The sequence below is a fragment of the Phyllobates terribilis genome, unplaced genomic scaffold (assembly GCF_046119375.1).
Source record: "Phyllobates terribilis strain yellow unplaced genomic scaffold, ASM4611937v1 Scaffold_3__8_contigs__length_932513732, whole genome shotgun sequence".
Taxonomy (NCBI): Eukaryota; Metazoa; Chordata; class Amphibia; order Anura; family Dendrobatidae; genus Phyllobates; species Phyllobates terribilis.
The window spans coordinates 129,507,425-129,528,456 of record NW_027362763.1 but is presented as its reverse complement, the minus strand read 5'-3'; the positions used below and the strand labels follow the sequence as shown (position 1 = coordinate 129,528,456).

The window sequence follows — 21,032 nt, the reverse complement described above, 5'->3', positions numbered from 1 at the left end:
GTTTCCTCCCACATTCCAAAGACATACTGATAGGGAATTTAGATTGTGAGCTACAATGGGGACAGTGCAATGTGGAATTAATGGTGCTATATAAGTGAGGAAAATAAACACAAAATGATGCTTTTTTTTTTAATAATACATTTAACCCCAAAACCAGATTTAAACCATAGGTCATGTTCTGATTACAGCGTCCCTTTACGAAGTGGGTCCCTATACTTTTGTCCATATAGTGTCTGCGGTTTCATGGAACTGTTCTCCTGTAATAATATAGTAGAGTAGATAAAATTAAAATAATGTCACCTTGCTGCTTACACTGAGGTGCATTTCTGCATGGACAGTGCCGCCCACTACACTTTAATATATTGTTTAAAAAAAAAGAAGTAAAAAATTAAATAAATAAATAAAAAAAGTACATACAGACGTACATCTGGCGGACAAATGCCAGAAGAGCACAGCACAAATGCCAAATGTACGCCATAATAAAGGTGTGAACAGAGCCTTAGCAAACAGGTGAAGAAGCTGCTATATACTTGGATTGCAATGTGTGCCTTTGTGGTGTGTGTGTGTATATATGTGTGTATATATATATATGTGTGCGTATGTGTGTTTATTTATATATATTATATATATGTATATATAAGTGTTATCCATAAAATGACCTGACCTATGCCTCTTCTTGAAATGTGCTGTATTCTGACTAATTGTTCTGTGATTAAAGGAACCTTTTTATGTCTGTGTTCACATTCACAAAGTGCAGGGACCTGATTAGATAAGTGAAATATAATACACTGACGTTTCTTTTTCCCTATAACCAAAGCATACACTATACAATACAAAGAAACTGGAACCTCTGCCCCAAACAATCATGGCCGCCGGGACTGCGCCCCGACCTTTCGCGCATGTCACTTAACACTAGAGGTCAAACATGTGGCGTCCATATTTGTCCCCTGAGACTGCAATGCGCTGTGCGACATCCGCCATTTTTTTGAAGATCAGTTTAGCCTTCCTGTAGGCCTTCCGACTACAGAATAATGTCTGCGAAGCGTAGACAAAAAAATAATCACCCTTCTTGTGAGTGAGCTGATGTTTCCGGCGCTGTGACTAGTTCCTTCTGTGTGCTGTCTTCGCTGGCAACTGGTAGACATGGCCGCTTTTGCAGGTGAGGCGCATATGGTGACAGATTGGTAATGCAATGAATGGCATTACTGCCTGCTCTCAGATCCAATGATCTGTGTGCACTAATGCATGTAGACCTGTGTAGCACTACAAGTATCAGCTTGTGCGTGTCCTGCCATTGCTCTCAGTTACTGGAATGTGGCCCATTATAACCTCTGTCCCCGGGGCTGGTGTATTAGTTCCAGTTACAGAGCACATTCACCCTTCTTGCTGCTTAGCGGAGCTGCTGGGGGTCTTCTAAGACCCGACTACTCCTGCACCCTCCTGATACCCAGTGATCACGTAATTGCTGTGTCCGGGGCGCCCCTAATCCTTGTTTTAATAAACCATCTCTGCCTTCTGTACGAGGAGCCTGACCGTGTCTGTCTGCTGACTCCGCAATGGCGTCTTAAAACATCATTGCAGAGCCGCGTGCTGATTGTCTTGACTTTTTGAGTAGTTGGGTGGTCCAGAAGTAGGTAAAGGGGTCAACGAAGACTACAATATCGATGATGTGTATTTAAAATATGTCATCAGCGTCAGATCGGTGGGGATCCTAACCTCCCCACCAGTCTTGTTCTCAGATCCTGCAGCTTCCCACATCACTCAGTGTATGGGGTACTTAAGCTCAACCCCTATTAAATTGAATGGGAGCGGAGCCGCAGTACAGAAGAAATACCACTCCACAGTGACTGCGCACTTCTGACGACAGGACTCAACTGATAAAAATTATTTTTACAGTTGGGTTTCATTAAAATTTTTATATCAGTTGGCTTTTTAGCCTCCTTTGCATACATGCATATTGCAGGCTGAAGAATGAGTTAACTGAGGATCCATCAGTGAGCTCCTTCTGACATGGAGTTTGTATCTCTTTTAGCTGTCTTTTCAAGCTCCGCTCAGCTGATTTATGTCAACAGACTACATCAGAGGAGAGCTGAACTTTAGCATGATCATAAATCAGCACAGAGGAGGTTGGATTAAAGATTTACAAATTCATCAGAAGTAGCTCATTTACGGATTCTCTGTTAACTCATCCGGCAGCCAGCAGTAGACCGAGGTTATAGAAAGCCAACATTGAAAAATTTTGAATGATGCTCAACTGCAAAAATTGCTTTTAGCTCAAAATACATGTATTTAAAGGGGCTGTCTCATCTTATTATATGAGTAAAATTGTAAAGTGCTTCCTAAAAAACAAACAAGTTTGCTATTTACCATTTATTAAAAATTCGAAGGGGTTTTTACTTCTATAGTTTCTCGTTGCCTAGGTTACCGACCACCTCTGGGGTCTATCAGACCTGTTTCCCAAGCGAGGAATTTAGTGATTATAAGCACTGCTCTGAAGCTGACTGAATCTAGCCATGTACAATTCCTCTGTGCTTCTCCAATGCTGCAGAGGCAAAGCTACCTGTTCCTGAGGCATCGGAGAGAGCACAGATCGGCCCAGCAACGCTACCTGGCCCGAACATTTAATCCAGGAGCGCACTGGCTTGCAGGAAACTGGAAGACCAGGGAGTGGTGTGCTCCTGATCCTAGACTTTACTAATGAGCACACTTTTATGTTGCAGAAATGGGTGTGATGCCGGAGATTGCGCAGGCCGTGGAGGAGATGGATTGGCTGTAAGTGCAAGCTGAGTGTCTGCATATAGTGCTTTCCCAGAAAATGAGCTCTGGTCCCATAGAACAGCTGATGGCTATAAATGTCAGATCACCCGCCTGCGACCATGGGCCACATGTAGGTCAGTGTGCCCGCTCTGCTGACTCTTGCCCAGCCTAGAAAATGCCTACATGGTCATATGGGCATCAGACCTGGAGCAAAGAAGAATGTGGCTGGCTCTCTTGGATCATGTCTTGTTTTATACCAGTCGGTGCCTGCTTGTCGCTTTCCTGGGGGTGTGAAGACTTTAGATTTGCTTTTCTTTTTATAGGGGTTTAGTTCCATTCTCTGCTTTATCTCATTATTTAGTCTACCCACCGATATCCAGGCAGAGTCCATACCCCTGATCCTGGGCGGAGGCGATGTGCTCATGGTGAGTTTATCAGAATTGGCGCCTACGGGCACAAGTGTAATTTTTCATTTTTGGTCTTTATAGAGGTACTGACATGTAAGCAACAGTCGCCTACGACTTCCAATGGCAACCCATCAGTACCATGCAATTGCCTCATGGGGAGCCAACGGGCGCCCGTATCGGTGTGCCAGGGGGATCTGCCGCTTCAGTGCTCCTGTCAAAATATAATGGCACCTAGGTATAGCCGCAGTCGGAGATCCAGATGCTGCTGGTAGTGGCGGGTGATGGCTGTATAGCACAGCCCAGCTCCACACACCACACCCGACATGTGGCATTAAATTGTTTGGGGGCAATCTTGGAAATTTTGCATTGGGACAAGTCTATGTCATTAACCCTTTTTATTTATTTTAGGCTGCGGAAACCGGAAGTGGAAAAACTGGGGTGAGTCCGCCTGTTATGTGGGTGCGCAGACTGGTGACATGTTTGGCTCTAAGATTAGTTTTCTAGCCCCTCTCCCCCAAGCGATCTTACATCCGGTATAGAGCAAGACCCTTCCAAGATAACCCTTGTGTCCTATCTTAATGAACAGGACGCTTGCACGAGTGCAGCGTTAATTGTCCCACAAGGCAGATTTCCCCATTATTTGGGGTGTACTTATTTTAACACTACCCAGTTTTAGTTTCTACCAAGCAATAAAAAAAAAAAAAAAAAAGTGTGCTGTTTCTTTTAGGTAAATGTATTTTCGGTGTATGTCGTGTAATAATGGGATGAAGATGCACGGTTTTCATTACTTTTAGGCTTTCAGCATACCCGTCATCCAGATTGTGTATGAAACCTTAAAGGATCAGCAGGAAGGCAAGAAAGGCAAAGCCTCAATAAAAACTGGGAGTTCAGGTAACCCTCCCGAATATTCGTGTCTCACATTCTTCTGCACTTAAAGGGTGCAGGGACTCAATTGTTCTGGTAGGCTTTAGGTTATGTTCACACAGGCAATGCAGTTTTGGTCCAAACACATGCTGTTTTTATTGCTTTCCATGGGTTGCACAGCAGCACAAAAACAAACTCATAATCATAAATCCCTAGCCTTGTCCAGGCACTAACTAAACAGATCAGACCCTGGCTACTCATACACGGCTGAGCTAGCCCCAGCTCTGTCAAACAAAACAGCAACCACTGATAAATGTGGTTCTCTGCACACGGCCTGTGCAGTCTCTTCTTAGAGGGATTCTGTCTTGTCTCTCTCTCCAAGACACATCCAGTCTGCTCAGCCTCCCCAGCAGACTTCATGCATAATAATAATAATAATCTTTTTATTTATATAGCGCCAACATATTCCGCAGCACTTTACAATTCACAACATTATTGGCACTGTCCCCTTTGGGGCTCACAATCTATATTCCCAATCAGTATGTCTTTGGAATGTGGGAGGAAACTGGAGAACCCGGAGGAAACCCACACAAACACGGGGAGAACATACAAACTCCTTGCAGATGTTGTCCTTGGTGGGATTTGAACCCAGGACCCCAGCGTTGCAAGGCTGCAGTGATAACCACTGAGCCACCGTGCTGCCCGAAGAAGCCCGATCCCACCAGTCTCTGTATCCCCTACAGCAGAGGTCCCCAACCCCAGTCCTTAAGGCCCACCAACAGATCATGTTTTCAGGATTTCCTTAGTATTGCCCAGGTGATGTAATTATCACCTGTGCAATACTAAGGAGATCCTGAAAACATGACCTGTTGGTGAGCCTTAAGGGCTGTGTCAGCAGTTCCTGCAAGATGAAGGCATTGAAGCTATGGACTGGCTCGCCCGTTCCCTAGACCTGAATCTGATTGAGCACATCTGGGACATCATGTCTCGCTCCATCCACCAACGTCACGTTGCACCACAGACTGTCCAGGAGTTGTCGGATGCTTTAGTCCAGGTCTGGGAGGAGATCCCACAGGAGACCATCCGCACCCTCATCAGGAGCATGCCCAGGCGTTGTAGGGAGGTCATACAGGCACGTGGAGGCCACACACAATACTGAGCCTCATTTTGACTTGTTTTAAGGACATTACATCAAAGTTGGATCAGCCTGTAGTGTGTTTTTCCACTTGAATTTTGGGGGTGACGCCAAATCCAGGCCTCCATTGGTTAATAAATGTGATTTCCATTGATGATTTTTGTGTGATTTTGTTGTCAGCACATTCAACTTTGTACAGAACAAAGTATTCAATGAGAATATTTCATTCATTCAGATCTAGGATGTGTTATTTGAGTGTTCCCTTTATTTTTTTGGTATATATATATATATATATATATATATATATATATATATATATAATTTTTTTTTTTACATTTTTCTTAAGGATTTTGATTCTGCAGTCGTCTGATTGCCTCTGTCAGTGATTGATGGCAGCATTTAAGGGATTAACAGCAGCAAAATTTTAGCTTAGCTGATTGCTGCTGTTACAGGCAGATGCCGGCTGTATAACACAGTCAGCATCTGCATCCCCATCCACCTGCACACTAAATGTATCATATATGTACGGCGGCTGTTGGGAAGGGTTAAAGGGGTCGTCTCATAAGAGACATTTATGGCGTACACTTAGTATATGCCATAAATGTCTTATAGATGCCACCCCCAATTTTAGCAGCGAGTGAGGATGGGGCTTTGAATGCGCCAGCTCTCCATTCATAACTTTGGGAGCTCCGAATCCAACTGAGCATAGGCACTGGAATCAGGGGTCCCAATTTTGGCTCTTGGTGTGTATTGGAGAACTGGGGGCCACATCTATCAGACGTTGTCTCACTAGATACATTTACCCCCTTTTAATATAGTAATCGCATATCCTATACAGCTATCTGCTCATGTCTGTTCATATTCACATTATGGGGCAGATTTATCAAAAGTGTCCCAAAAGGAATAGTGTCTAGGTTACCCATAGCAACCAATCACAGTGCAGCTTTCATTTTCCCAGATCAGTTTTTTAAATGAAAGCTGTGCTGTGATTGGTTGCTATAGGCAACAAAGCCAGTTTTCCTTTTAGACCACTTTAGGTAAATGAGGCCCTGTATTTCTGTTTATTAATAGGGTCTGTAATTTCATTTTATAATTCTGCTTCAGACATTTTGCTGATGATTAAATGCTTCTTTCTATTTGTACGTAGTGCTAAATAAATGGCAGATGAACCCGTATGACAGAGGATCGGCCTTCGGTAAGTGTTTCTATTACGCCTGCAATGGCTTTTACATAGTACATCACTCATGTAAACGTGGTGGTGCGAACAGGGACGTAAAAAGTTTTGATAATTGCAACATGTAAATGTTGTTTAATGGTTTTTTTTTTGGGGGGGGGGTCAGTCCATTTGCCCATATAAACGTCATTTCAATAGGATAAAATTCACTACATGGACAGATATACTGTCAGTTTGCAGGTTCTGAAACTGCTCGGCGCTTGCACTGAGAGCCCCGCTGCCAGGACAAAAGGGACTTTATTCCTCCCTGCAGCCTCGTGCTTTCAGTCAGGGGTGCGGCTGGTGCGGCTTCAGTCACCGCTCAGTACATAATGGAGCCACCACGGCTCAGCGTCAGTGCCGGGGGCTCGGTTACATCTGTCGCTCACTATGTACTGAGCAGGGACAGAAGCCGCGCCGGCCGCACCCCTATGATTAAAGCACGAGGCTGCCGGGAGGAATAAAGTTCCTTTTGTCCTGGCAGCGGGGCTCTCAGTGCTGGCGCCGAGCAGTTTCAGAGCCTGCAAATTGACCCTAAATCTGCAGGTTCATAGCGTTTTTTTTACATGACAGATTCCCTTTATGTGGGCCGGCAGAATCCCAGCCAAGGGCCTTCAGATGGAGGGGCGCTGTCGGCTGTTTTTGTTAAATTGCACTAAGTGTTGAACGCTGTGCGCAATATTTTTTTTATTTTACTTGCTTATATACCGCCATTAATTCCACAGGCTTTACAGACATCAACATAAAACTATGTTCACACATTGCGTTTTTGCTGCTTTTTTTTTTTCTGCATTAAAACCTGCTCACTTGGTAGTGAAGAATCTGCCTCAGAAAAGCAGGTTTTCCTGAGGTGTTGCTGCATTTTTTGCTGAGTATTGTAAAAATTAGCATAAAAACCGCAACGTGTGAACATAGCCTAAAAGCTGCTTTTTCCGGTACCAGTAAAAGCTGTGAGATCAGGAATCTCATGCACACACACTTTTTTTTTTTTCCCTGACTGAATTGGAAAACTGCTGCTTTTTTGGAATCTGCATCAGATCGCTTCTTTCAGCGTTTTTGCACCCATAGAAAGTAATGAGAAATTGAAAAAAATGCTGTGAAAAACACAACTTAGCATTTTTGGTGAATAAAAGTAATTTTTATTAAACATGCATTGTAGAAAAAAAATCACACAAGTAATCCACACCAAAAAGGCAGCAAAATCGCTGAAAACCGGGTATTTGGAACACAGCGTTTTTGCTGTTGAAAAACGCAACATGTGAACATTACCTAACCCTGATCACAGCCTGCTGGAGTCAGACCATTCATTCTTGGGCCAGGTTCAGACGAATGTGTTTAAAATCCATCCTTTCTTCCTCTCAGCTATCGGAGCAGACGGCCTCTGTTGTCAGAGCAGAGAGGTGAAGGAGTGGCACGGCTGCAGGTCCACCCGAGGAGTCAGTAAAGGTAAGCTGGAGAGGATTCTCCATTGATACCTAGCATAGCATTATTTGCACACTGGTGACCATTTCACAGACCCAGGCTCCCGGAGTGACATCAGGTCTTGTGCTGTAAAAGGAATCATATCAATATCTAAAATAGTTATTGGATTTTAACAGGAAAGTATTACTACGAGGTCTCCTGCCACGACCAAGGATTGTGCAGAGTGGGGTGGTCTACCATGCAGGCCACCTTAGATCTTGGTGAGTTGAGATTAGCGACATATTTGTCGTTACTACTTATGTCATCTATTTTTGTGAAATCCCTTTATATTTCTGTTATGTGCCCAGTTAGCAGCTTTTATTAACTGTGTGTGTGTTTGTATATATTTATCTACACACACACTAATGTCTCTAAATATATGTCCGTTTATGTACAATTAGAGACAGAAGTGTGTGTGTAGATATAATATATAGGTTTGTGTTTGGTCTTTCCAGAATTATTGGGCGACTATCACTGATAGAGCCACTGAGATCACATCCAGCTTATATTAATAGGAGAGAAACACTGCTCACATCCAGCCTATATTACTGGGAGAGACACACACATCTCACATCCAACCCATATTAGTGGGAGAGACACGCAGCTCACATCCAGCCTATGTTACTGGTGGAGACACACTACTCATATCCAGCCTATATTATTGGGAGAGACATACAGCTGATATCCAAAATATACTACTGGAAGAGATACAAAAAGCTCACATCCAGCCTATATTACTGGGAGAGATGTTCTGCTCACTTCCAGCCTATGTTACTGAGAGAGACGTACTGCTCACTTCCAGCCTATATTACTGGGAAAGAAACACAGCTCACATCTAGCCTATATTACTGGGAGAGACGCACAGAGCTCACATCTAGCCTATATTACTGGGAGAGACGCACAGAGCTCACATCTAGCCTATATTACTGGCAAACACACACCTCACATCCGGCCTATATTACTGGGAGAGATACACACAGCTCACATCCAGCCTATATTACTGGGAGAGATACATAGCTCACAGTTAGCTTATATTATTCGGAGAGACACACAGCTCACATCCAGCCTATTTTACTGGTGGAGACACACTGCTCATATCCAGCCTATATTATTGGGAGAAACATACAGCTCATATCCAACCTATATTACTGGCAGAGATACAAAAAGCTCACATCCAGCCTATATTACTGGGAGAGACGTACTGCTCACTTCCAGACTATATTACTGGGAAAGAAACACAGCTCACATCTAACCTATATTGTTCGGAGAGACACACAGCTCACATCTAGCCTATATTACTGGAAGAGATGCACAGAGCTCACATCCAGCCTATATTACTGACAAACGCACCTCACATTCGGCCAATATTACTGGGAGAGACACGCCGCTCACATCTAGCTTATATTATTTGGATAGACACACAGCTCACATCCAGCTTATGTTACTGGGAGAGACACACACAGCTCACATCCAGCCTATATTACTGGGAGAGACAATCTCACAAGGGAAAAATCTTTGAATCTTGGGTCAGCGGGGTCTTGAAATGAATGATGATTATATGCTTTACCCTTAGTGCAATTTTTGTTAGCCGAAAGTATTTACCAACTAATGTAAAAAATGTTTTCCATAGCAAAGGAGCCCATACATAGCCTTTACGCTTTATTATTTGGAGTTTGTAGTCGCTTGCCCATAGTCTTGTCCAGAATATACGTGTTATTTTTATGTATAGTCTATAAAGCTTCTTTTTTTTTTGTTCTTTAGGAACGGACAAATTTGGTTTTGGTTTTGGAGGAACAGGGAAGAAATCCAACAATAAACAGTTTGATAATTATGGCGAGGTAACACCCAGGCCTTTAATTCTGAGTAAAAAAAACCCCTAAAACTACTTTTCATCCTACTTGTTAAAAAAGATCACCTCTCATGACTGATAAAGAAAATACCTGTTTTCCCTATAGATTTATCACTTATTATGACTGTATTGTGCTGTTCCTGTGTTATTCCTCCTGGAAATCTTGTAATGAAAGGACTGTGAAATGTTATTCACCTAGCGGCTTTCCAGTTTTCAAAAAACAGTTTCTCGGCTGCAGTTGGTATAAAAAAACAAAATGCGCTTTACTCACCCTCCCTGGGTCCAGCTCTGAGTCACCCGTTGTTTATTGTCTATAGCACTATCATCATGTTGACAGCGCTGCAGCCAATCACTGACTTGAATTCAGGCCTGAGCTCTCTCATTGGCTGCCGTCCTGTTAACGTGATGTCAGCACTGCAGACAATAACAGACAGTAGCAGTAGTAGAGACTTCGCGCCGGTCCCAGGGAGGGTGAGTAAGGCATTTTTAATTTTTTTAAACTGCAGCCACTTTAAAAAGGGGGTTTTCTGAAAACAGAACACCCCTCTAAAGTTATTTTCCATAAAAAGCCATTTTGGTAATTCTACCAAAATGCCCTTGTGACATAGTGGATAAAACAGAATAAAAGTTGTTAATTAAGTACGTTTTATTCCCGCGCAGGAATTTACAATGCACGACACGATTGGGTGTTACCTGGACGTAGACAACAGTCGTGTGAAGTTTTCTAAAAACGGTGAGCGGCGCCGGCATTTCTTTGGTTCAGGGGGGCTCCGATCTCCTCACTAATGTGTTTTATTCTGTACTTTTAGGCAAGGACCTCGGTCACGCATTCGACATCCCTTCTAATTTAAAGAACCAGGCATTATTTGCATCATGTGTATTAAAGGTAAAGTTAAAGGGGTCCGCCCATTGTATTTTTAGGTTTCACGGGGGAATCCAGCCAGGGAAAAAATAAAAAATACCATACATAACACTGGCATTTCGATCTTTTTGGTCTCCCTGGAGTCTTGCCCCTGTCAGAGGCGTCAGGCAATAACATAGCCCCACATTCCCCATAGAAAAATTAAGCATGCTCGTCAGAATTGAGTGTGCATGTGTTTAGGGATTCCCAGATGTCAACTAAGCAAGTGCTCTGATGTCCTCTTTTAAAGGGGTGTGGGTAACAAATATAAATACAAATCTCTCTCCACCTTTGGTAACAGTTTCTTTTTCTTACTTTAATGCTTGTATTTTAGGCTAAAAAAAACATTTTTGTAATTGGATTTCATTAACATTTTTTGCACCATTTTGCTTTCTACATCCTCTATGTTGCACTATCTAATGCTGGCTGCAGAATGAGTCAGCTGAGAATCCATCAGGGAGCTCATTCGGACGATCCAATGGGAGAGTTTCTGTTTTCTAAAGCTGTTCCCAACTGATTTATGACCATAGACCACACATACAGTATGTAAAAGCCAAAATGCTGCAGAATTGTATTTAACATGCATTTAAAGTTAAAAAAAAAAAAAAAAAAGAGTAATTTGTCCCGAGAAGTGGACAGCCTCTTTAATTGAAAATTAAATAAAGTTGACTGACAAAGGATGAAAACATACAAGGTACCGACCATCTCAGATGAGGCACCTGCCTGAATAATAATGTGTTAGCTGTTTGTCGTTATGTTGACCCACATCTGATGTCGCCCGTGTTTTTCTTCTTTCCCCACTCAGAATGCCGAACTGAAGTTTAACTTTGGAGATGAGGAGTTTAAGTTTCCTCCTAAAGACGATTTCATGGCTTTATGTAAGGCTCCGGACAGCAATGTGGTGAAGTCGCAGAACGCAGGTACGTGCTCGCGCTCCTCCATCAGTCACTTCGCAGGAGTCTGGTCAGCATTCCTCTGCGTCCTATTAGATGCCTCCTACCTGTCGGCTCCCGCGGCTCCTCTTTTTGATTAGCAGGTCTGCCGCGGTGTCATCGTTGTGGTGTGACACACACATGACATAGCGCCAAACCAGCAAATCGTGTGGGCAAGGTAGGAGGCCGTTCACAGGGCTCCCATCTGGCGGCCATTGAATACTGACCTGGCTGCCGGACCCTTCCTTTGACGGTGTCTGATCACCTTTTGAAGCTGAAACCTGGTCATTCATGTACACTGTGTTCCAAATTATTATGCAAAAAGTGTTTAGGAGTGATAAGGGAAGAATTTTTGTTTTGTCAGTTAAACTCATTGATGGTGATGTGTGTCAGGGCTCTTTATATCACTGTAAGCAATTGCAGACACCTGTGCTAATTAGTTTGGCAGGTGTGTCCAATGAAAGGCAAGACTACTTAAGAAGGCTGTCTCACATTATTAAGCAGCCTACATTTTCTGCCAAAATGGGAAAGAAAAAGGATGTGTCGGCTGCTGAGAAGCAACAAATTGTGGAGTGTTTAGGTCAAGGCATGACTACAATCAACATTGCCAAGACACTTCATCCTGATCATCGCACAATCAAGAAGTATTATTATCAGATCGACCAACATAAATAGTATCATGGGTGTCCGATATAGAAAAGACAACTTATCCTATATACCCATGATGAATAGCCAACTCAAAAATAAATACAAAAAACTAGAGGAAAACGAGTATGCGGCGAAATTCGAAAAAACTTTATTAAATATTGAAAAATCACATTTTAAAAAAGTGTAAGTTACAAATATATGTAAATTTGCGGGACATATCACAAAGTGAAAGGTACAAATAGCAACCAAAATCACACTGCAACAAAGGGGAACATACGGACTAGTAGTACAAAGTAATCCAGGACGAAGTCCTAAGATAAAACATCAGTGAGAGTGTTCCCCTAGGGTGCAGATATGACCGGGTTACTATAAATAGTGGTACACTTAGATTGGGAGCAAGGAGTCTATGACTCCAAGATTCAGAGAGAATCTGAATATAGGAGATAGATATATAGTCAGCCCAAGGGTATACAGCGTTAAAAGGTATCCGACATATACAGTCATTGTATGTAAAGATAACTCACCAATATAAGTGCCAGAGGGAGAGAGGACAGGAGGGTAAATTGGCAAGGCAAAAGAGAACAGGTGTAGAGCCCGCAAGCCTCGACGCGCGTTTCGCGTAGATCGCTTTCTCAAGAGGCATATTTGTACCTTTCACTTTGTGATATGTCCCGCAAATTCACATATATTTATAACTTACACTTTTTTAAAATGTGATTTTTTTTCAATATTTAATAAAGTTTTTTCGAATTTCGCCGCATACTCGTTTTCCTCTAGTTTTTTGTTTTTACAATCAAGAAGTATGTAGCTGATTCACAGTACACACGTGTGCGTGCTGATAAGGGAAAATTGAGGACTCTTTCCTACAGGCAATTACGTCAGGTTAAAAGAGCAGCGGCAAAAAAGCCTTGTCATAGCAGCAGACAAGTTTTTGAAGCTGCTGGTGCCTCCAACGTCCCCCGAACAACAAGATGCAGGGTCCTTCAGAGGTTGGCAGCTGTGCATACGCCATCCTGTCGACCTCCTCTATCCACTTCACACAAGCAGAAACGGCTCCAGTGGGCCAAACAATACATGAAGACTGACTTCAAAACTGTTTTATTCACCGATGAGTGCCGTGCAACGCTCGATGGCCCAGATGGATGGAGTGGAGGATGGCTGGTTGATGGACACCCCATGCAAACACGGCTACGGCGCCAACCAGGAGGAGGTGGAGTAATGTTTTGGACTGGAATCATGGGGAGAGAGATTGTCGGCCCCTTTAGGATCCTGAAGGGGTAAAGATGAACTCCATAATGTATGTGGAGTTTCTCAAACAGCACTTCCTTCCATGGTTCAAGAAGAAGAACCGTGCATTCCGCAGCAAGATCATTTTCATGCATGATAATGCCCCGTCTCATGCTGCACATAACATATCTGCATCTCTGGCTGCTATGGGCATAAAAGGGGACAAACTTATGGTGTGGCACCCATGCTCCCCTGACCTCTACCCCATTGAGAACCTCTGGAGCATCATCAAAAGGAGTGTCTATGATGGCGGGAGGCAGTTCACATCTAAGCAACAGCTCTGGGAGGGTATTCTGTCCTCATGCAAAACAATTGAAGCAGAAACCATCCAAAACCTGACAAATTCAATGGACGAGAGAGTTCAGAAGCTCCTTTCGAACAAGGGGTCCTATGTGCAAATGTAACATCACCTAGAATAAAGTTTTGTGTTGAAAACTGTTTGATTTCAGTTTGTAATAACCTGCTAATGCTTATAATTTCAAAAATGACCATTTTTTGTTCTTTATTAAAATGAAAAGGTTGAAAACTCTGCTGTGCATAATAATTTGGAAGATGCATTTTGAGTGCAGTTTGAGTTTTTTATTTTTTTAAAAATATACTGTTATCATAGGCAGTTTGTACAAAAACCTTTCAATTGTACTCTAATAGTTATTTGACTGGAAAATTACAATGACTGCAATTCATATAGGTAATTTGGGAAAATCTGAGAAAATATTATTTGCATAATAATTTGGAACACAGTGTAGGTCTAAAGTATCTGGGAAGGCGACTGTCTAAAATTTGCAAATGTTCTGTCTGCCATCATTTTCAACTCACTAGGCAGTAGAGATATGAGGATTATACCCCTCAAATGTTTCGAGCCTCCTTTGCATGGGACTGCACCCCTACTTCATTGAGCATGGAAATAATTCTCAGACCCGGTGGGAACATTTATTGCAATGTTGGTCAGCCATTTGCTTTAAAGGAGTTATCTGGGACTTTTTTACAATCTGCCTAAGCCCAAACAGGAAGGAAGTTACTAGCTAGCTGCCTGTTATGCCCGGCACCGATCTCTGCCAGCACAGACCACTCCTGTCGGCGATTCACTGACTTCACGCCGGCGTCTTTCCCAGTTGGGTGCGCGCCGGCGGGAAGGTGCACTGAACTGCTTGCCGAGGGTGCACAGAGCGCCTGTACTTGGTCTGAACAGTGATTTAGCTCGCTTTAAAGGGGTTGCTCAGTACGTCACATCCTTAGGCTAGGTGATCAATACCAGATTGATGGGTGCGCGCCGGCGCCTTTCCCCCCGCGGGGTGCGCGCAGTGGAAAGTTTCCAGTAATGTGCAGGGTCTTTGATTGTGGAAACATTTGTCTGTTCTCTTCAGTTAGTTTTAGCTTTTCTTATAGTGTTGTTATTTTATTATCCTAGCTATTTTCTGTTCTCTATTTAGGAAGCGCGCAGGTGACACAAACCAAGAACGCTCCGAACGCCCCCAAAGCTCTGATCATCGAGCCATCCCGAGAGCTGGCAGAGCAGACGCTGAACAACGTGAAACAGTTCAAGAAATACGTGGACAACCCAAAGATAAGGTAACGGTGCGCCCTGCGCGGGGCAGACAGTCTGCGGCTCCTGTATCTCACCGGAGGTCATTGACGCTGTTCTGTATTTCAGGGAACTGCTCATCATCGGAGGGGTGGCTGCGAAGGATCAGCTCGCTATACTGGAGAGCGGGGTGAGTATTATCCATCGGCTCTTACATCAGCACACAATGAATGCGTCCTACAGAAAGGCTGAATGCAGTTCTTCCCTTACACCCCTACTGTCCATGTTACATACCTGTGCGAGTGTTATATTGCTGCATTCCCACGTCCATGTATGTGAGGGGACGCCCATGAGGCCAAGCAGAGGATAGGTTATCAATAATACCAGATTGATGTGGGTACGACTCCCAGCACCCCTCAGCTGTCTCCGATGCCGGCGGCCGGATATGCTCCGCGCTGCTCCACCAGCTGTATAGTGGCCGACGTGGGTTACTGCAGATCGTTTGAATAGGGGGCGGATCTGCAGTACCCGGCCGCGGCCACTGCACAGTTTACAGAGCTGTGGTATTGTGCACATCTGACTGGGGACAGCTGATCGGTGGGGCGCCACGTGTCGCACCTCCATCAATCTGGTATCGATCACCTAGCCTAAGGATGTGACTTACTGATCAACCCCTTTAAAGGGAGCAAAATCACTGTTGAGACCAAGCACAGGCGCTCTGTGAACCCCCAGCAAGCACTTGAGAGCATCTTCCCGCCGACTTGTTTTCTACGATCTCCGTTCTCATCTGGCTGCCGTAAAGTCTGTCGTTCAAGAAAGAGGAGGGCGGAGGTACATGGAAAAAGGGTAGATGAGAAGGTGCGCTGAACTGCTCAGCCATGCCATGGGTGCACCGAGCGCCTGTGCCTAGTTTGAGCAGTCATTTTGTGCTGACAGTCCCTTTAAGCTGACAAAAGTCTTGCACTAAGTTCATTAGTGTTATATCTGTATAGACGGCCACTAATGACATGGCAGGTCTGGCCCCACAATGTGAGCACAGGTCCTCATCATTGTGAAAAATATGGGATTAAGTCTATTCTATCTATCTAGTGAGCTCATACATGTCAAAATCTGGCCCACAGGGTGGTTTTATTTGGCCCACGACACCAGAATCACCCCTATGTGGGCCCCATTATTCTGTATGGAGGACTATGTGGGCCCCATTATTCTGTATGGAGGACTATGTGGGGCCCATTATTCTGTATGGAGGACTATGTGGGGCCCATTATTCTGTATGGAGGACTATGTGGGGCCCATTATTCTGTATGGAGGACTATGTGGGGCCCATTATTCTGTATGGAGGACTATGTGGGGCCCATTATACTGTATGGAGGACTATGTGGAGCCCATTCTGTATGGAGGACTGTGTGGGGCCCATTATTCTGTGTGGAGCCCATTATTCTGTATGGAGGACTGTGTGGGGCCCATTATTCTGTATGGAGGACTGTGTGGGGCCCATTATTCTGTATGGAGGACTGTGTGGGGCCCATTATTCTGTATGAAGGACTGTGTGGGGCCCATTATTCTGTATGGAGGACTGTGTGGGGCCCATTATTCTGTATGAAGGACTGTGTGGGGCCCATTATTCTGTATGGAGGACTGTGTGGGGCCCATTATTCTGTATGGAGGACTGTGTGGGACCCATTATACTGTATGGAGGACTGTGTGGGACCCATTATACCGTATGGAGGACTGTGTGGGACCCATTATACCGTATGGAGGACTGTGTGGGGCCCATTATACCGTATGGAGGACTGTGTGGGGCCCATTATACTGTATGGAGGACTGTATGGGGCCCATTATACTGTATGGAGGACTATGTGGGGCCCATTATACTGTATGGAGGACTATGTGGGGCCCATTATACTGTATGGAGGACTATGTGGGGCCCATTATACTGTATGGAGGACTATGTGGGGCCCATTATACTGTATGGAGGACTATGTGGGGCCCATTATACTGTATGGAGGACTGTGTGGGGCCCATTATACTGTATGGAGGACTGTGTGGGGCCCATTATACTGTATGGAGGACTGTGTGGGGCCCATTATACTGTATGGAGGACTGTGTGGGGCCCATTATACTGTATGGAGGACTGTGTGGGGCCCATTATACTGTATGGAGGACTATGTGGGGCCCATTATACTGTATGGAGGACTATGTGGGGCCCATTATACTGTATGGAGGACTATGTGGGGCCCATTATACTGTATGGAGGACTATGTGGGGCCCATTATACTGTATGGAGGACTATGTGGGGCCCATTATACTGTATGGAGGACTATGTGGGGCCCATTATACTGTATGGAGGACTATGTGGGGCCCATTATACTGTATGGAGGACTATGTGGGGCCCATTATACTGTATGGAGGACTATGTGGGGCCCATTATACTGTATGGAGGACTATGTGGGGCCCATTATACTGTATACTGGTTGGCCTGCGACTTTGTCCAAGTTTTTCATTTTGGCCCTCTGTGTGTTTGAGTTTGACATACATGAGTTAGGGAAACCCATATTCATGGCTTATGGTGCAGTCCTTTTTGGCAAATTTTCATCAGACTTGTTCACCAACTCATGTATAAATACTATACTTCATGAACTGCACCAGAGGAAACTGTACTGTCATTGAGCCAGGAATTATGGGGGATTTCAGCTTGTAAGGATGCAGCATTGTGAATGCAGCTCTGGAGAACGATACAAGGGTAACCAGGATTCACTTGCGAGTGTTCACCGGAAAGGACAATCCAGCTGTGAATCGTGAGCTTCCGCTTTCTTTTGTGTAATATTTGCAGCAAGTGACAAATTTGTTGTTCACTTATTGATATTTCAGTGCAGAAATGTAGAAATGTTTTGTCTCGTTTTTACCCTTTTTCTGCCTGTTTAGTGTTAAATCCAGCGTCTCTGCCTTCCCTGCAGGTGGATATCGTGGTGGGGACTCCGGGCCGGGTTGACGACCTTATCTCTACAGGAAAACTAAATCTGTCACAAGTCCGGTTCCTGGTCCTGGATGAGGCTGTAAGTTGAGAAGATACGAGGTTGACTTCTGATTTCCGCTGCGAGTATTTCATTTGACAGATCACCTGTCTGTATAGAAGATGAAGGGCTGATCCGGATGTTTTCACAATCTTTTGCCAAATGATTTCCTATTGCAGACAATGGGTCATATTTTATCTGTGGGTTTTGCTAAAAGTTTTGTAAAAAAAAAAATAGTGTGACCATCACCTAAATGGAAGGACCACCTTCACTGCCGAAAGTTTATCAGCGTTAATCGGGCCGTTGCGTCTTCAGATGTCCACCGAATGATCAGAAATAGGATGTTGTGTGTTCATAGGCAGTCATTGTTTTCGGCAGCGCGAGTCCTCTTTACACACGGCGAACGATGATCTTTTGTGAAAACGAAAAAATAAAAACTAATTTCACGCGACGTACGAGTGTTCTTTTTGCTCGTTTGTCGGGTGATCTGCAGCCTGTTTACACTGCAAGATTATCGGGAAACGAGACGTCCTATGAACCTTTGCTCACGATCATCAAGCAGCGTAAATGCAATTTTTGTAAGAATCGGAGGACAGATTATGAAGAGTATGACGACAGAATATATATCCAGGGAGTTGACAACCTAGAAGTGGACGTGTTTCTCGTGTGCACCTGACCCCGCTCAACATGTCGAAATGAGTTTCGGTCACACCATAGCCACACAGCCTTATGTGTTGAAAGGAGATTATGGATTATCTGTACCCGTACCGATGTGATATTGAAGACCTCTTGTAAGGGTAGGCTATCAATATAATAGCAGCGCACAACCCTTTTGAAGGAGTTGTCCAGGGTGAGAAAATCTTGAGAACTGCACCACACCTGTTAACCAAAGTTGGCTCAAATCAATTCTCAGGACTTGGTCAATAGGCTACTTCATCTGCCGGATGGAGACCTGAGGAACCCCTAATATACCTCCTGTCAACCATGGCTCTTCTTTTGATTAGCCGGCCAGGCTGGCTAATCAAAGAAGAACCGGGGATTGTGGCAGGTCGGAGACAGTTCAGGTCTCCCATCGTGCGGCCACAGATTAATGACGTGTCCTGTTTATCCATTCACAAAATCTCCGCTGTCGACATGTTGTATTGCACAATGGAGTTGAACTGCGATACAGTGGACAGGAGCGGTTTTGTTTTTGGGTTTTCAAATCTTGGTCAACTCCTTAAATCTTAAGCAAATCTTTGAATTTCTTTGAAAAAGTATTTTTCTATATATCTGTGTACACTTCATCTGGTTCAGCGCTAACACCCAGCCTTGTTTTTCTGGCTCTTGCGTGTTCCCAGGATGGACTGTTGACCCAGGGATATTTAGACTTCATCAATAGGATTCATCAGCAGATCCCTCAGGTCACCTCGGATGGGAAGAGATTACAGGTGGGGACTTTCTACATTACTCTCGTCTTGTAGCTTCCGGTGCAATGCTCTTTTGTTTTTATATGCTATGCGTTACGTGTGGTTTCTTTCAGGTGATCGTGTGCTCCGCCACCCTTCATTCGTTCGATGTGAAGAAGCTGTCGGAGAAGATCATGCACTTTCCTACATGGGTTGACTTGAAAGGAGAAGACTCAGTCCCGGAAACCGTGCATCATGTTGTTGTCACAGTCAACCCCAAGAAAGATAAGCAATGGGAACGACTTGGCAAAAACCATATTCGAGTAAGAGCTGTTGGAAGTCTATTTTATAGAGTTGATTTAACCCCTTAGCAGCTGTTTGTACAACAGCAGTTTAAGGGACTTCTCATCTGCCACCTGAAGAAGATTGCAGGCAGCTGAGACCCCCAGGCTGTTACTGTCATCATTGGGTATCGGGAACTGATTAAAGTCCTTGACAGTTGGTTCCCAACTGTGCAACTCTTTAGATGCTGCAGTCAATAACGACCTTGGCATATAAGGCTCCAGTTGGCTTCCCGCGATGAGATAGCGGGGGATCGATGGGGTTAGTATGACAGCTGTGGATCTGCTGAAGACCCCCGTCACTGTCATCTTATCTCTGTCCTTTTGTGAAGCTCAGCCACTAAGATTTTCACTGTACACTGCAATACTGTGGTATTGCAGTGTATCGTATGTTCAGTCCCCTAGGGGGACTAAGAAATAATGTAAAAAAAATAAAGAAAAAAAGTTTTGAAAAATATAAAAAAAATAAACAAATCACCCCCTTTTTCCCTCCCGTTAAAAATAAAGAAAAAAATTCCTCCTCAAACTTGGTATTGCAGCGTTCAGAATAATCCGATCTATTAAAATATGAAATTAATTAGCCCCATCGGTAAAGAGAAAAAAAATCAGAACCCCAGAATTGTTTTTTTAGTTTTTTTTTTTGATCACCGCACTACCTTAAAAAAATGCAATATGTACAAAAAATTGGTGTCAGTAAAAATGTCAGCTCACCGCATAAGAAAACAAAAACCTCACAAAGCCCCAATAACAGAAGAGTAAAAATGGTACAAGTCAAGGAGCATGGGGACAAAGCTAATTTTTTTAAAATAATATCTTGAATCTCTTTTCAAAAATCTACCATACATCCCCCCCCCCCCAAAAAAAAAACAAGACCTCCTACTGCTCTGTCAACGGAAAAATAAAAAAGGCTCTTGAACAAAGTGAAGGAAAAAACCTAAGTGCAAAAACAAAATATTTCCTGGTCCTTAAAGGGTTTTATTATCACTTCAGGGAAACGATTGCCCTTGGGATCACAGTAATTGGATGTCGGCATCGGCATTGGAATAGTGACTGACACATGGAACCTTTTATTACATTTATAGGGTTTTCCAGATGCAAAAACTCCAAATTCCCTGTCTGCAGTCTGCTTAAAACAAATTAAAAAAAATAACACAATGTGCCTTACTCATCCTCCCCAGGTCCTGTTCTGAGTTTCTGTTGCTGCTGCTTGTGTCTTCTACTGAATGCAGCGGTGCAGAAAATCACTGAAAGGGCTCTGCCTAGATGACGGTAAGAGCAGTTCAGTCATTGATTGACTGCAGCGCTGTCAACGT

General features: G+C 43.8%; 1 protein-coding gene across 1 annotated transcript in view; it reads left to right on the top strand.

Annotated features, from left to right (window-relative positions):
• Positions 1-1,054: 1,054 nt before the first annotated feature.
• DDX1 (DEAD-box helicase 1) overlaps positions 1,055-21,032 on the top strand; it is a 37,946-nt gene continuing 17,968 nt past the window's right edge. Inside the window, exons 1-17 of the mRNA XM_073674139.1 lie at positions 1,055-1,159; positions 2,721-2,772; positions 3,119-3,182; positions 3,573-3,602; positions 3,959-4,055; positions 6,311-6,358; positions 7,739-7,822; positions 7,975-8,058; positions 9,599-9,675; positions 10,347-10,419; positions 10,496-10,572; positions 11,393-11,507; positions 14,885-15,023; positions 15,106-15,166; positions 17,934-18,032; positions 19,331-19,420; positions 19,513-19,701. Coding sequence (XP_073530240.1) covers positions 1,144-1,159; positions 2,721-2,772; positions 3,119-3,182; positions 3,573-3,602; positions 3,959-4,055; positions 6,311-6,358; positions 7,739-7,822; positions 7,975-8,058; positions 9,599-9,675; positions 10,347-10,419; positions 10,496-10,572; positions 11,393-11,507; positions 14,885-15,023; positions 15,106-15,166; positions 17,934-18,032; positions 19,331-19,420; positions 19,513-19,701 — 1,395 coding nt within the window. The 5' untranslated portion in view covers positions 1,055-1,143. The remainder of the gene's footprint in view (positions 1,160-2,720; positions 2,773-3,118; positions 3,183-3,572; positions 3,603-3,958; positions 4,056-6,310; positions 6,359-7,738; positions 7,823-7,974; positions 8,059-9,598; positions 9,676-10,346; positions 10,420-10,495; positions 10,573-11,392; positions 11,508-14,884; positions 15,024-15,105; positions 15,167-17,933; positions 18,033-19,330; positions 19,421-19,512; positions 19,702-21,032) is intronic.